General features: G+C 40.6%; 1 protein-coding gene across 6 annotated transcripts in view; it reads right to left on the bottom strand.

The window, feature by feature from the left end:
- Window positions 1-15,508, bottom strand: part of PCSK5 (proprotein convertase subtilisin/kexin type 5) — a 257,241-nt gene that overhangs the window by 166,662 nt on the left and 75,071 nt on the right. For all 6 annotated transcript variants that reach the window (XM_027662913.1, XM_027662918.1, XM_027662919.1 and 3 more), the window contains one exon: window positions 15,299-15,375. In XM_027662913.1, the coding sequence (XP_027518714.1) occupies window positions 15,299-15,375 (77 nt within the window). The remainder of the gene's footprint in view (window positions 1-15,298; window positions 15,376-15,508) is intronic.

The raw sequence follows: 15,508 nt of genomic DNA, 5'->3' as shown, positions 1-15,508 counted from the left end.
CACTTATGACGCAGCTCAAAACCCTTCATAAGCTGCCAGTATCTCTTCTTCAGTTGGGGTGTAACAGGTCTCAGATCCTTTGTATCCCCAAACCCAGAACCCCAGAGCCTTGTCCTTGGGCCTCCACTGGTACTTTTTGCCAGAGACTCCAGGAAGGACCGTTCTCCCCAGCTGCAGTGTAGAGGACATTTTTCACATTTTGTCCTGTCCTGACTTATCCAAGGTCTTCTGCAAGAGCAATCTCTAGTTTAATTAATTCAAAATCTTGGTTTAGTTCAGGACTGCACTTGAAATTACCCTCTTGTGGGTCACATGATAGAGAGGCTTACAATCTGACTGTAATCTGGAATATGCATTCTCCATAAACCCACAGTGCCTCGAAAAGCCTGTGTTTCCTTGTTGCTGCTTGCTAGGGAGATAGCTGCTGTTTTGTTGACCACATCTGTTGGAGTCTGATGACATCCATCTTGCCACTTTACTCCTAAAATCTGAATTTCCTGGGAAGGCCCTTTGGTCTTACTTTGCTTTATGGCAAAACTGGCCTTCAGGAGGATCTGAATTATCTTCTACCCCTTTTTTTAAAAATTCCTTTGCTGTGTTGCCCCACACAATGATATCATCAATGTATTGCAAGTGTTCTGGAGCTCACCCTTTTCCAGTGCAGTCTGGGTCAGTCCATGGTAAATAGTAGGGTTGTGTTTCCATCCTTTGGGCAGTCGTTTCCAAGCATACTGGACACCACATCAGCTGAAAGCAAAATGGCCTGCACTCTTGAAGCCAAAGAATGGAGAAAAATACATTAGCGATGTCAATGGTGGCACCACTTTGCTGCCTTGGACTCCAGTTTGTACTGAAGTTCCAGCATATCTCACACAGCAGCACTGAGTGGTGGTGTGACTTCCTTCATGCAATGACAGTCTACTGTCAGTCTCCACTCTCCACTGGACTTATGCACTGGACATATGGGACTATTAAAGAGTGAGTGAGTCTTGCTGATTTCTCCCCAGCTCTCCAATTCATAAATCATCTCATGGATGGGGGTCACAGAGTCCTGGCTGGTGCAGTATTGTCAACAGTGCACTGCTGTGGTAGCGATTGCTACCTGTCGTTCTTTGGCCCTCATCAGTGCCTCAGCAGAAGGGTTCCCTGAGAGACCCAGAAAGGTATTCTGTTGTCTAATTTCCTCTGTCTCCACAGAAGCCATCCCAAAAGCCCAACAATGCCTTTTTGATCCTTGAAATACCCTCTCCTGAGATAATCTATGCCAAGGCTACACGGGGCCTCTGGCCCAGTCACAAGGAGGTGTTTTTGCCATTCATTCCCAGTCAGGCTCCATTCAGCTTCCAGTACAGTCAGCTGTTGGGATTCCCCTGTCACCCCCAAAACAGATCTTGATGGCATCAGGGTACATTATCTGCCAGTGTCAACTAAAGCCTTTACTCTTGTGGGTCTGATGAGCCAGTCCAATAGATCCAACTGTTCCTTTCCTCCACCTGGCTGAAGGCAGGACCCTTCTAGTTCTGTTCATAGTACTTGTTGCTTGCTCCTTGTAAATAAGTAATGGACATCCCTTAAAGAGAATCAGAGGTAAAATCAGGCCTCCTATTCTGTGTGAGGACTTGCCCACTGAAACTGGAGTGGCATTTATGCTTTCCTGTGGTGGTTGCTCTTCCTCTCAACTCATGTGCCCATGCTGTTAGGGCAGAGGTGCGTTTTCCATCTCACTTCCTCATGTCGTCTTTTTGGTCATGCAGGTAACACCACAGGTTACTTCGTGGTTTGTACCCTCTCTCTCAATCAGGGGGCGCTTGCTCCCAATAGCAGAGACTGCAGTCCATACTGGTGGGGCATGAGACATTTCCTCTCTAACTTACTTGAGTCTTTCCAATCTGTCCGCAGTCTTGGACAGTCTTTCCACAGAAAAGGTGCAGGCCAGTAGGGAGGAAAAGAGATTATCTTCATATTGCTAGAACTTCGTAGTCGCCTGTCGCACTGTTCTCCTTCTTTCACTAACATCAATGCCAACGAGTTGGCGCACGAAAATGGCACACTCCACAGGAACTTCTGCCACATGGATTGTGTATGCTGGAACTCACCTGGATCTACAGGTGAGCAGTACTGGATTATCCTTGAGAGAGTACTCACAGTTGACAGTCACCTCCAGAGCTGTCCTCTTCCCAATCCCCTTGTCAATGCCCATATCCTGAGACAAGGATCCCAATTGCCTGACTTCACTACCATCTAGTTTCATATCATTGGCTGTGACATCCCAGCATTGGAGCAGCCAGGTCACCAGGGGCTCTCTCTCAACCAGCAGCTGAAATATTCTCGCATACCTTGCAGCTCAAGGGCACAGGGATCAGGTGATTGGCTCTGTCTCCTCCTGTTCTTAGGGCCCTTTTTCTTCTTCAGGCTTCACTTAGCAAACTGATCTGGTCTTGGATTTCTCCTTCTATACAGTGGCAACTGCTACCACCATAGGTTGTTTCTTTGGTTCAGCTGCAGTTTGAGTGGTCATGGTCGCTGTTGATTTGCTTTCCTCGTCCTCTCACTGAGGGTGCTGTCCACTGACAAGCACAGAGTCTGAAAAATAGTAGTCAGAGCCCAGTATACTGTAGTAAGTTGCTTCTCTATGGAATTGCCACAGCATTCTCCTTGCAAATATTCTGTCACTTTATCAGGGTCCTGATAAAGGTCCTGATAGGGGTGAACTTCCAAGTGATTGGAGTGGAGAACTTCCTGCCAAACTGGCCAATTTTCTCCCACATTCCATGTCATTCATGACTATCCACCTTCAGGGCAGACCTCTGAATAAGCTTCTTAGAAATCTTTCCTGTCTCTTTACATGGTGTGGACCACACTGAGGAGACCTGGAAGGCTTAGCAATAAGTACATGCTTTCCTTAATATCCAAAGGGAATTAAAAAATCTCAAAAGCCATTGTAATGGGCATGAAGGAAGAAAACGGGGTGAAAAGCTGGGGAAAATTATCCTCCTCTGTTCCCCCATCAACTGGGTACAATTTTTATTGGACTCCCAAAGAGAGTGCCCAAGGTAGGAGTAGGAGAGCAACAGTGAATAGACATCCCAAATGACCCCCTCTGACCTTGATGTTATCATGTCATAAGCTGATATCACACAGTACAGTAATAAAAGAAGATGATGGAGAAGGAGAAGGAAAAGAAGACGACGAAGGACGACGAGGAGGAGGCAGCGGCATAAGGAACAAGGAACACCGTGGAGATAAAAGTTAATTAAACTTGTCTCTGAATGTTTAGAGCAAGAAAATATTCAGAAGCACTGAAAACAATTTCTAGTAATTTGAAAAGCTTCTGCCATGTAAATAGGCCCTGCATTTCATCAAGTTCATCAAGAATAGAAAAAGCTTAGAGGACTAGAGCATTTGAAACCCCCAGCTTTTCATGGCACTACAATGTTATAGTTCAGCCCACTTCAACCTGTCATCAATGAGTCTTTTCAGAATGGAAACTTAAGGAAAAAGCAGTTTCAGAGTACTTCAATGCAAGCCCATCACAAACAGCTCTCTGCATATGAGTAATTTACTAAGGTTTTCTAAGAGATATGCAGCACAGGAATTACTTTGTAAACAAATGAAGAAAACAGCGAGGGATTGAGCAGGGGTACGTTTTAATAGGCTGTGCTTGAACAGCCTGTTTTTGATAACTGTCAACTTCCTTTCTAAGCATAATTACATATAAATATACTTCCTATGCATAAAGACGAAGTACTGGTATTAAGAAATAAAAACCCAACTTAGTCACTATTATAAATTACAACAGAATTCCAGGGATGCCACACGTAACATGAACTAAATTATGTGGTTGGTGGAGATTGAATATTATAGGAATTAACTTTAGGTGTTATAACAATTGTCAAACATCTATGGGGAGAGAAGGAATGGAATTTTAAGTAGCCATTGCTACTTGTAGGAAAATAACTGAGTTGATATTCATTTTTTACAAAATTCTTATTTAATTTTCAAATATTTTCAAAGCGCTCTCTTACACTGGATTACACTTTTAAACAGGGAAATGCAGTATTTAAAGGACCACGATGTAATAACAGCTGGAGAAAATATATATTTTAACAGCAATCATCACAAATGCAATTTACTGCATTCCAGAGTAACATCTTCTGTAGTGCAGAAGAAATAATGTTGTAGAGCTGTTCATATATAAATTGTCTCCAATAATCTGAAGGGTGAAAAATACCTTCCAAATTGGCACTAGGGTGGGATGTTGTTCTAGGAACAAATGAATAAAAGGACATATAAAGGAAGTGTCAGAAGTTAAAAGCATAGGCAAGGAAAACATCAATCTTTTGCCTTTAAAACACAATCTTCTACAGCTGAATAGTAAGAATGAAGCTACTTCCCAAAGGAGAAATCTTTGGATATTAACACTGGAGAAAGAGGCAAAGAGTGAATGTGAAAAACAAGTTACACAAATCTCCAATGTGAGATATCAGGAAAAATGCCAAAGACTCGGGTGTCATCACAAGCAGGATCCTGTTTCTGAGCATCACAGTGTTGTAATGTAGTTACAGCACAAGACTCAAAGGTCTCTTGAGTCAAGGTCCCTAAAGACTTCATGCATGATCATGGGAAGTTACTTTTAGAATAACTTGAAAATATCTCATCTATCTCTCATCAATAAAATCAAAGATGACAGCATTAAAACAAACACACGGAACACTTCATATGTCAGGCACACGAATCTTAAACGTAACAGCATGGGTAACAGTAGTGTTCCCTTGCCACTCTCAGTATTTGTTAGCTTTTAGCAGTTAATTTGTCACATATGTTAATTTGTGAAGTTCTGATATAAGCTCAGGAAAGGAATATGCCTCTACAACATAATTAGCATTTTACAGTTTTGTTTTTGTGAGTGGGCAAATTAATCCAAATGTAAAAACAATTATGCATTTTTTCTGCATTTTCTACCAAAGGCAAAACAAACAACGAACAGATGGTCTGACTGGGCCAGTGAAATATGATACAGAATGAGAAAAATCTGCAAATAATATATTTACTGATATCTTAGTATGCTTTAATCCAAGGGAAAATTTTAATTCAACCTCTTTTCTGGAGGAAAAAAATACATTGGTGAGAATAAATAAAACAGTTCAATAAGCATCAAACAGTAAAACTTTCAGCTGAGCTTTTTTTCTCATATGCCCTTTTACATCAACTGTACAGTAACCTTCATAAGGTGGGCAATCCGATTCTTGTAGTCATTCACTAAAGCAAATTACAAGTAAAACCAGTACAGATTAGTTATTGTGCACTGGACCTTCACCTGTTTCACAGCAACATCAAGTCCAGAATTACCCTTGAACAGTATATCACTATCTAATGATATACCTAATGAAAAGTACTATTTTGTCTGCTTTTGAAACTGAAGAATATGAAGATGCTTGGACTTCCAGGTTCCTCTGCCACATAAGCAACATATTCTTTTTATAACCAAAATCAAGCTGATTGAGAGGCTGATGGAAAGTCACAGAACAAGGACAGTTTCATCACATTGCTCATGACATACAGAAAAAAAGGACAAACAAAAGCCCAATTTCAAATCTTGGCTAACAAAAAGGTAAGGGGAACTACTACATTATGCAGATTAATGAGGGAAGGAAGACAAAACCAGGAATGTACTTTTAAAGAAGAAAAAATACTAGAATTACTTTTTGAAAATGGTTAACTTAGCTAATTTTTACACTCGGAATTATTGGTTCAATACAAAAATTAAATTGTCTGTTCCCAGTCTCCAACAGTCTCTGTGACTAGAACACAATCCTAGAACTTAGATTTTGCAGCATCTTAATAACCTTATTGGCTTAACTTTGAGTAACAGTAAAGTAACACTGTATTCTTGCCCAAATAAAGGAATCCTTGAAACTTCCAAGGCAATTGCTAAAAACATCAAATAGAACAAACCACTTTCTCAGTACAATTTCCTTCTTTTCTGGGGTACTATCCCTCTTTCATATATTAACACTACCAGAAAATAACAGCAGTAAAGTAACCTACATTGGGTCTTTCAATGCTTCAAGTATCTCTGGCTGAAATCCACTTTGTTTCCACAGAGTAGAAACACCTTGTTTCTTTGGGGAGAAGAAGGAATAAATGTGGGTGTATGGCTGCCCCTCCCTGGTTTTCTTGCAAGGTGGGACACAAACTCTGTTTTAAGTGGAAAGATGTAAAAGCAAGTGTATTCAAATGAGCAAAAATCTTTGCAGACAGTTTCTTATACTATTTTAACAATGTTTTATATTGCCTTAATTTACTCTTGTTCATCTCAAAAATAAAACATTTCTATCTGATATAAGTACATTTAAAAAGAGATTTGAAAAATGACTCCCTGCACTAATTCTTCACGTGCAAATAAATGGATAATGAGCATAGTTTAAGATTTTGCTAATGTTTTTAAAGTCTAAAATTAATCCTAATTTGGGAATAAGGCTTCAGATTGCAAAGCAAGTTGGTGTCACTTCTAATATTACTTTACACAAATCAGTAACTCTTGGTATGCTTTCTGAATGGTTCCTATTAATTTAAACTTTTGATTTATTTATTCAGTTTCACTAATGAACAGTTATCAGTGTTTCTGAATATACAGCTATTCAAAGTTAATGATCTATTATAATTTTCTATAGTTTTTAAAAGATTCAGAGTAAGAACTGGAATAGTGACATAGTTATTACTTTTGCCTACGCCATGTATTTGCTATTTCTAAGAAAGTCCGCCAATATTTATCCAAGATACTACTATTCTTAGAAAACACAGGCTTGGACACAATGAATAAAGCTTGTTAGAAAGCTGCTGCTAGAAATTCAAAATGTACCACCTACAGTGAACATCCTTAGACTTGAGTAAGTTTACTACGTACTGGCTTCACCATGTTACCTAGAGAGTAAGCATAAAGAAGAGCTTTGGATGGATAAAGGTAAAGTAGTTAATCTGTTTTTTGGAAAAGTGAACTAAACTGTGCAAATTTGCATTTATATCTGCTTGCATTTCATCACCTTTTGCTATAACATCTACAGTCTTAAAAAATAATACTTTTTGGATGTAAGAAAATACTTGTATTCTCATTCTACTGAAGAGGTACCAAGACCTTGAATTGCAAATCGGAGACTAGAAGGAACATCTCTACTAGAATAATCACAGCTTAACAATGATAACTTCAGAACAAATAATTTAAATAAATTGTACATGCTTTTCCTTGTTTTGTAAGCAAATCATCATATCACATCTGTAAATCAAGCCAGGAATAAGACTTCAGACTGCAATTTTTCAGCAACTCTGCACGAACTAACTAATTTCATTTAAAGCAGTAAGAGGCAGGAATATTTTACTAAGGTAGGAATGTTTTGTTCCACATTAATGTTTTCCTATGGTAGAGGTCCACCCTGTGAATCAGAAAACTTGACACTGCATCCTAGTTGAGCATGAAGAAGTGTTTTCGTGATAGCTTCCTGTGTATTTGAAATGTGCTCTATATCTAACATCTGCAGACACCAAAAATTCTTCTGACAAATGTATCTGCTGTTGCTATATGCAATACCAGAAATTATATGAGTAGAGGAGGTGAAGAGTAAAGATGTTTTTCTACTTCTCTTCATTTTTTTTTCTATCTGCATTGCCCTATCTGTTACGTGATGCTTTTCACAGACAAATGGACCAGCACAGCAACTGCGAGATCAGCAGCTCTGCAACAGCTCCACATTTGGATATTTCTCTGGACCTGAAGTGTCTTATACCAGAACGTCTCCTACATAGGCAAAAACTTATCTCACCACAGAACTGTTCAATCAAGCTTGCAGGAACAGTGCTTCAGATATCTGTTACAATAAAACAGCCTTCCAAAGCTATTAGCTAACAAACTCTCGGAAACTAGTACATTATTAAAAGGCTGGGGTATGGACCTCAGCAGGCAGCTAACTCCCACCCAGTCTCTTGCTCCCTCTTCCCATTGGGATGGATGGAAGAATTGGAAGAGCAAATCTGAGAAAAACTTGTCCTTTGAGATAAAAACAATTCAATAAATAAAGGAGGAAAAAAAGAAATAAAACATAATTAAGTGAGGCATACGTAATTACTCAGAATGTTCCACCTGCAGACCTAATGCCCAGTCACTCTCCAACAAATAGTTCCTTTGGCAAGAATACTCCCCAGCTTTAGTACTGAGCATGACATTATATGCCATGGGATATCACTTTATTCAGTTGGAATCAATTGTCCCAGCTGTGTCACTTTAAAGCCTCTTGTTCCCCACCAGCCTTCTTGCTTGAGGGGGTAGTGTGAGAAACTGAGGCGGCCTTGGTGCTGTGCAAGCACAGTTCAGCATTATCAACACTGGTTTGGTCACAAATATAAAACACAGAACTGTGACTTACACTAATGCCTACATTCTTTCACTGAATCACAGAATTACTAAAGTTCAAAAAGACCTCCAACATCACTGAGGTCAACCTTTGATCTTGGGAACAAGATCATGGCACTAAGCTCCACGTCCAATCATTTCTTGAACACCTTCAGGGATGGTGAATCCACCATCTCACTAAGCAGTCCATTCCAATGTTTAACAATACATTCCATGAAGAAATTCTTCCTGATATCCAACCTGAACTTCCTCTGGCACAGCTTGAGGTTATGTCCTCTTGTCCTGTCACTAGTTGCCTGATAGAAGAGGCCAATCCCCACCTTGCTACAGCCTCCTTTCAGACAATAGTAGAGAGAGATAAGGTCTCCCCTGAGCCTCCTTTTATCCAGACTAAACACCCCCAGCTCCCTCAGTCATTCCTCGTATGGCTTATTCTCTAGGCCCATCACCAGCTTTGTTGTCCATTTCTGGACATGCTCCAGCATCTCAACATTTTTCTTGAACTGAAGGGCCCAGAATGGGAAATGGAAGTCGAGGTGTGACCTTACCAATGCCAAGTACAGGAGGACAATCATTTCCCTAGTCCTGCTGGCCACACATTCTTGATACAAGCCAGGATGCCACTGGACCTCTTGGCTACCTAGCTGCTGGCTCATGTTTTGCTGGCTGTTGACCAGCACATCCAGGTTGTTCTCCCTCGGCTGCTTTCCAGTCACTCTTCCTCCACCCTGTAGTGGTGCCTGGGGTTGTTGTGACCCAAGGGCAGGACCTGGCACTTAGCCTTGTTGAACCTCATACCACTGGCTTTGGCCCATCGATCCAGCCTGTCTTGATCCCTCTGTAGAGCATTCCTACTGTCCAGTGGACCAGTGGACTTGCACCCAACTTGGTGTCATTCACAAATCTACTGAGTGTACTTGATCCCCTCACACAAATCATCAATAAAGATATCAAACAGGACTGAGCCCAACACTAAGCCCTGGAGACACCATTAGCGACTGACAGCTAACTGGATGCAGCACCATTCACCACCACTGTTTGGGCCAGGCCATCCATCCAGTTTTTCAACCCAGCAAGGAATGCATCTATCCAAGCCATGGGCTGTCAGCTTTTGCAGGAGAATGCTATGGCAGACAGAATCAAAGGCTTTGCTGAAGTTCAGGTAAACTACATCCACTGCCTTTCCCTGATCCAGTCGGCAGGTCTCCTGGTCATAAAAGGAGAACAGGTTGGTCAGGCAGGACTCACCTTTCCTAAACCCATGCTGGCTGGGCCTGATGTGACATATGATTGCACTCAAGATGATCAGCTCCATAACCTAGCCTGGCAGTGAGGTCAGGCTAACAGGCCTGCAGATCCTCAGAACATCCTTCTGGTCCTTCTTGTGGATGGGTGTCACACTGGCCAGACTCCAGCCATGTGGGACCTCCCCAGTTAGACAGGACTGATGATAGATGACAGACAGTGGCTTAGTGAGCTCTTCCACCAACTTCTTCAGTACCTTCCAATGAATTCCACCTAGTTCCATAGACTTGCGAGTGTCTTAGTGGCACAGTCAGTCGCAAAATACTTTCTCCTGAATTACAGAGGGTCTATTCTTCTCCCTGTCCCTGTCTACCACCTCAGAGGACAAGCTGCCTTGACGTCTTACTGTTAAATACTGAGGTAAAGACGGCCCTACTATAAAAGTACTACATAATTTTCTTCAACCCTGGTGATAAAGTTCCCCCACAGGTCCAATAAAGAATGGAGATTTTCCTTGGCTCTCCTTCTGTTGTATTTATAAAAACACATTTTATTATCTTTTACAGCAGTAGCCCGATGGAACTCTAGTTGACCTTTTGCCTTTCTAATTTTCTCTCTACATGGTCTAACGGTGTCCTCGTACTCTTCCTGAGTTGCCTGCCCCTTCTTCCAAAGGCCATAAACCCTCTTTTTATCTCTGAGTTTCTATTCAGCCAGGTCAGTCTTCCTCCCTGACAGTTCATCTTTCTGCACATAGGGACAGCCTGCTCCTGTGCCTTTAAGACTTCCATCTTGAAGTGTGTCCAACCTTCCTGGACTTCTTCATTCTTAAGGACTGGTCACCTTAAATTCACGGCCATGAGCCTGCTCTGTTACAGATACCTTCTGTACTTTGGTATTTTATCTTCCATTCCACATCTTGTGTTTCACAAGCTTTTGTAATGACAGTATATTATGAGTCATTATTTATCCTGATTTATGTTTTTCGTCCACACCAATATATATCAGCTGGAGATACCTCGGGGGCTTGAGAAATATCCTTTTATTTAAAAATCTCCACACTTCTGCACAATGAAAAGGCAAATAAAACAGAAAACAACCTTCCCAAAAATATTTAGCATCAGAGAAAACAATCCAAAATTTGCAGTTTGCTAAGAATCCTAATTGAAGTCCATTAAATTTGTAGTGACACTGAGACACACTAGACACCTGATATTCACTGGTACCTGGAATTAACAATACTACACTCAGGGTAAGCATTTGATAAATTAACTGAAATACGTATACGTGTAAATTAATTCTCTAGCCTCAATTACCTCCCCATTAAGGAATATTTCTGTGCTATCAGAGGTGCTTTTCTGACAATCAACTGACAGACCACACTCTGCCAGTTGACAACATCACTGAATGCTTTGTTTTTTAAGCATCCAGAGATTGGAGAAAGTCAAGATGAACAGTCAGGGTACAGAAAAAAAGCAGACATGATAGAGATTCCTTCTGAAAAAAGGTCATTGCCTAAGCACTGACACCTTAAGCCAACATATTTCCAGCCTCCTTATACATCTTCATCACTGCCTCTCCCAGGTCCTCCTTGCAAGTGTGAGCCTTGGGACCTGCAGCTCAGTCCTGTTTGAAAGTCTTGTGCAGGCACAAACAAAAAAAGCAGAGATTAGTACGAAAAACTGCTCGATTCTTTTTTGTGTTTTGACTAGCCATTGGACTGCAGAACTGATTTTTAGAAAGCGCAAGATGGTGCAGCAGTGCTTCTCCATACAGTTTATCCCCCCTTCAGTTTTTTCTGCAGCAATAGCAATAGGTGCATACCAGCAGCCAAAATGCATAAACCGCAGAGAGAGGTAGTCCCAGTTGTCAGCACTCCTTTCCACACTGTTCCTGCTGTGGGAACCTTTTGAGATGTACTTTCAAGCCAGTATTGAGAGGTTTCAGGCTCCCTGTGTTTGAGTGCGCTCCGTTCTTCAGGTGTCTGCACTCAATAGTGTCACAGCAGTAAATAAAGCTTTTCAATCTTCTTTTATTGACCATCCAGGAGGAAATAGAAGCTGATCTTCCTGTCAAATATTTTGTGTCCCTTTTTTTTGTGAGATAAGATGTAAAGTTGTCCCCATATCGCAAAGTTTAGACAGAAAAACTTGTGTTTCTAATGATTTTTGAACAACAAGAATTGTTGAATCTAACACTCATTAAAAGACAATTTAGAAGGTTTTTGAAATAAGTTATTTATGTAGTGGGATGTATCACTGAAAAATGTTGAAGAGGCATCCAAAGAGTGACTCAGTATCTCCAAAACAGAAAAAACAGCTTACTTACTTTTTCTTACGTAAGTTTAACAAGAAGAGCACTAAAGTCAACAGGTATTATTTAAGAGAGCTTTTTTAAAAGGTCTTCTTTTCATAAAAGCACCTGTCACCATAGCAAGACCTAAGCTTTGTAATATAATCCCTGAGAAATTTCTCATGAAACAGAAAAACTCACTGGTGTTTAGCTAAAACAGAAAAATGTTTAATACTATGAATATTTCTGCTTTATTCCTGAAGCTATACAACTGGCACTGAACCATTTCAGTGATCCCATCTGCACTTTGCCTATGGATCTGTGACTGACAATGCCTAGTTTTTTAAATATAGATGTTAGCAGATAACAGTGGAGTAACAGAAAAAAAATAAAGCAGCTGTACTCTGCAGTAAACCAAAACAAGATGCTTTGCATAGCAGGAATGACTTAATCCACAGCTGACTGCTGTCTTTAGCCTCTGAGCAATAGGGAACTCTAGGCCTGTACCATTTACAAGCTTCATGATTTGCTGCCAATTTGTAGAAACCAAAGTAAACTTCTGGCAGGACTCCTGCATACCATAGTAGTTAAAGAAACTATCATCCCACCCTGATTTTACAAGCCTTGAAAGATTAGTCTAATGCTTATTTCTACCCTCCTACACTACTTAGCTAATAGAAAGTTTAATGTAAAACCTTCAAAATATAATTTTGGAAAGTGCCACTCTGGTGTTTACACTGAAGCAATCTACAGTTAATTTTTTCTCGTTTCTTTTCCTCACCCATTAGCCTCAGCTGATTAAAAGCGAAAAACTAGCACACAGACCCAGTACTCTGATATTTCACAGCTGCATGAAAAGCTATCCAGAGACACTTGCTTATTTTTACAGCCATTCTTTTTACTCTTTATCATCCCATCCCTTAAGGTTGGATTATAAAATGAGGCAGAATAAACTAGATAATTTCATAAAATACTGGCGCATTTGTACATCCCACCTTTACTGGAAGACAAAAATCACCATTATGCAATGTTGTCCAGTTGCTATAGCAGGAAGCAGGAATCAACCAAACCAATTTACACATTATGACATCTTTGCAAAACACGGCTTTCAGAATGTTCCCTGGTTGCGTTTAGCTCCAGGCACAACTTAAGTATCTAATGCCAAATAACCACATATGCTGGACAGTCTGAACCTTGCCCCAATTTCTGAAGATATTTTAGACACAAAAAATATACACAGGCTGTTAGTTGTGCTTTTCAGCACCTATGTGGTATTTTTAATTCCTGTTGAGTTCAGGGGCAACTGGGGAAAAAGGGTGACATCTGCAAAAGTTGAAGATGGTTAGGTGCTGTTTACCAGGCTCAGTGTATCTGCTTATTGAAAACACTGAGCCTCTAAGCAGAGGTTATAGGTTGCCAAGTAATCTTACTCTGAAAACATGCTCCACGTATCCTCTGTGTCCAAAAGCTGATTCTACACTGACACTGTACCTCCTGGTAACACTGACAAAGCTCAGTACAGCACAGCTTCTGTCCTCCCACCACCATATTTTACTGCAGGACCTTGAGGGTTGGGTAGTAAAAGTATTCAAGAGGGATGCAGGGTATGAAAACTAAAATCCCCCAGCTCTAGGAGAGAAATTAATCAGTCCAAATTCACTTAAATTTGGATGTCTCCAAGTGTGCCCTCTCATGTCCCAACTCCAAGAAGAGCAACATCTTCACACAGATGAGCCAGGATGTGTCCCTGAAGTGTGTGTAGAAATAGGTGTGTGGTGGACAGCAAGAGACAGGGATGTGCTGTGATGCAAACCGGCAGCTCAGCTGAGGAGTACTCGCAGAGAGCCAGGCTGATTGTCCCATCTTTTCTCAAAACTCCTTGGAAGCCACTGATGGCAAATGCCTGTCCATCACATTCAGTTTAGTGGACATCAATCGCAGGCACTCAGGGCATTGTCAGACAGTCATCTCAGTTCCCTGCAACTGGCACTGCCAGCAAGAGATTCAGGCAATTTTCCCCACTTGTGTCAGTCTCACTCTCCTCTGACCTCAGGCTGAGCTTAATGCAGCTGAGCTGCCTGGCCTGACTTAAAATGCAATTTGCTGTTACTGCTGTTGGCAGCATAGTTTTCATCATGATTCACTCTGGAGAACTGCACAAAGGCTGGGGAAAAGAGAAAAGTGCAAATATGAGATGAGTGGAGGTTACTACTCTTTTGTGGTAATCATGCAGCCACAGTTCTGCTCTTCCAACACTGTTCACAGGGCTCTGATACAGACATGTAGCTCAAAGCTAGGACTGATGCTAAAGGGGTCAATCATACAAACTAGTTGTTGCAGCATGCTGAGTGGAAATGCCTGCATCTCTGGGCTGTAAACAACTTTTGTTCCTCTATTCATACTTCGTTTTCAAGTAACTAGCACGTTTATCATTACCCTGTTGGTAGTCCTCAGACCTCTCATAAGCCACGCCAAAGATATCTTTTATTAGCCATAAAATATTGCTTTCCATAATTAAAAAAACAACCCAAACTTCAAGAAAACAAAATGCATAGTCATTATATTAAAAACTAGTAGAATTCTCCTTCCCCCAAATGATGCAATTCCACAGAAAGGTATTTCTTTCTGCCAAGCACCTAGTAAAGAAAATGTAACCAACAAATACTGCCTTCAAACACCTACGAAGGCAGAAAAGTGGCCCAATTCCTGATGTTAGGTGTCCTCCCAGAATTTCCCCCAGCCTTCAACACAGCACATCCAAAGAGCAATGTTGGAATAAGAAACACTGGGAAGCAGAGCTCTGAAGGGGATATATGTCGTTCATGGAGATATCTCCAACTAGTTATGTGACACAGATATTGCCACTTCTGGGTTTATAAGGTTTCTATCAAACTCCACATGAAAAATCTCCTTCACTTTAAAAGACACCATTAGATGGGAAAAAAACCCCAACCTCAATTAACTTCTCTACTTCTTCAATACACAGAGTCTACAAAGTTCAAGAAGGTCAGAAACTAAGACAGTTGTCACACATAACCCCCCAATAACTCAATGAAATGTTATCAGAGAAAAGTAAGAGTCATCCCATATATTCTGCCTCCCAAGGGGATTGAATATGGTTCATTTTGCATGCCCAGAACTCTCAGACTAATTTTTATGTGTTTTCAGGTGGCTTCAAATGCTTTCAAAGAGTCATACAGTGTGCATGGAAAAGACAAAAATAAGTATTTCAGAAAAAATTCAAAGCAAATCATTCTGCTTTATGAGGAATCAAGTTTTATAGACTTTCATAGAAGAATTGGTACTTTCTACCTGATAACTTGGATCGAAAATGTCAAGAGTGTCATAGTGCCTTACTTGTTCTCGTTGCTGGCATCATATCGAGGCATAGGGTCAAAATCATTTCCATTAACATCAAAACTGGCTTGTGAATCCTGTAGCCAACAAGAGAAAGAAAATCAGTTTCTCATTAAGTAGCCATTGACTTATGTGGCCTATACATTCTTCAGCAGGTTCCTACAATAGAGTAATCAAGCTAACTAACATTTATCTCGCTTTATGATGACT

This window comes from Corapipo altera, unplaced genomic scaffold (assembly GCF_003945725.1).
Source record: "Corapipo altera isolate COAL_440 unplaced genomic scaffold, ASM394572v1 61167, whole genome shotgun sequence".
NCBI classification, from domain to species: domain Eukaryota; kingdom Metazoa; phylum Chordata; class Aves; order Passeriformes; family Pipridae; genus Corapipo; species Corapipo altera.
This window is presented reverse-complemented; position numbering and strand designations above follow the sequence as displayed.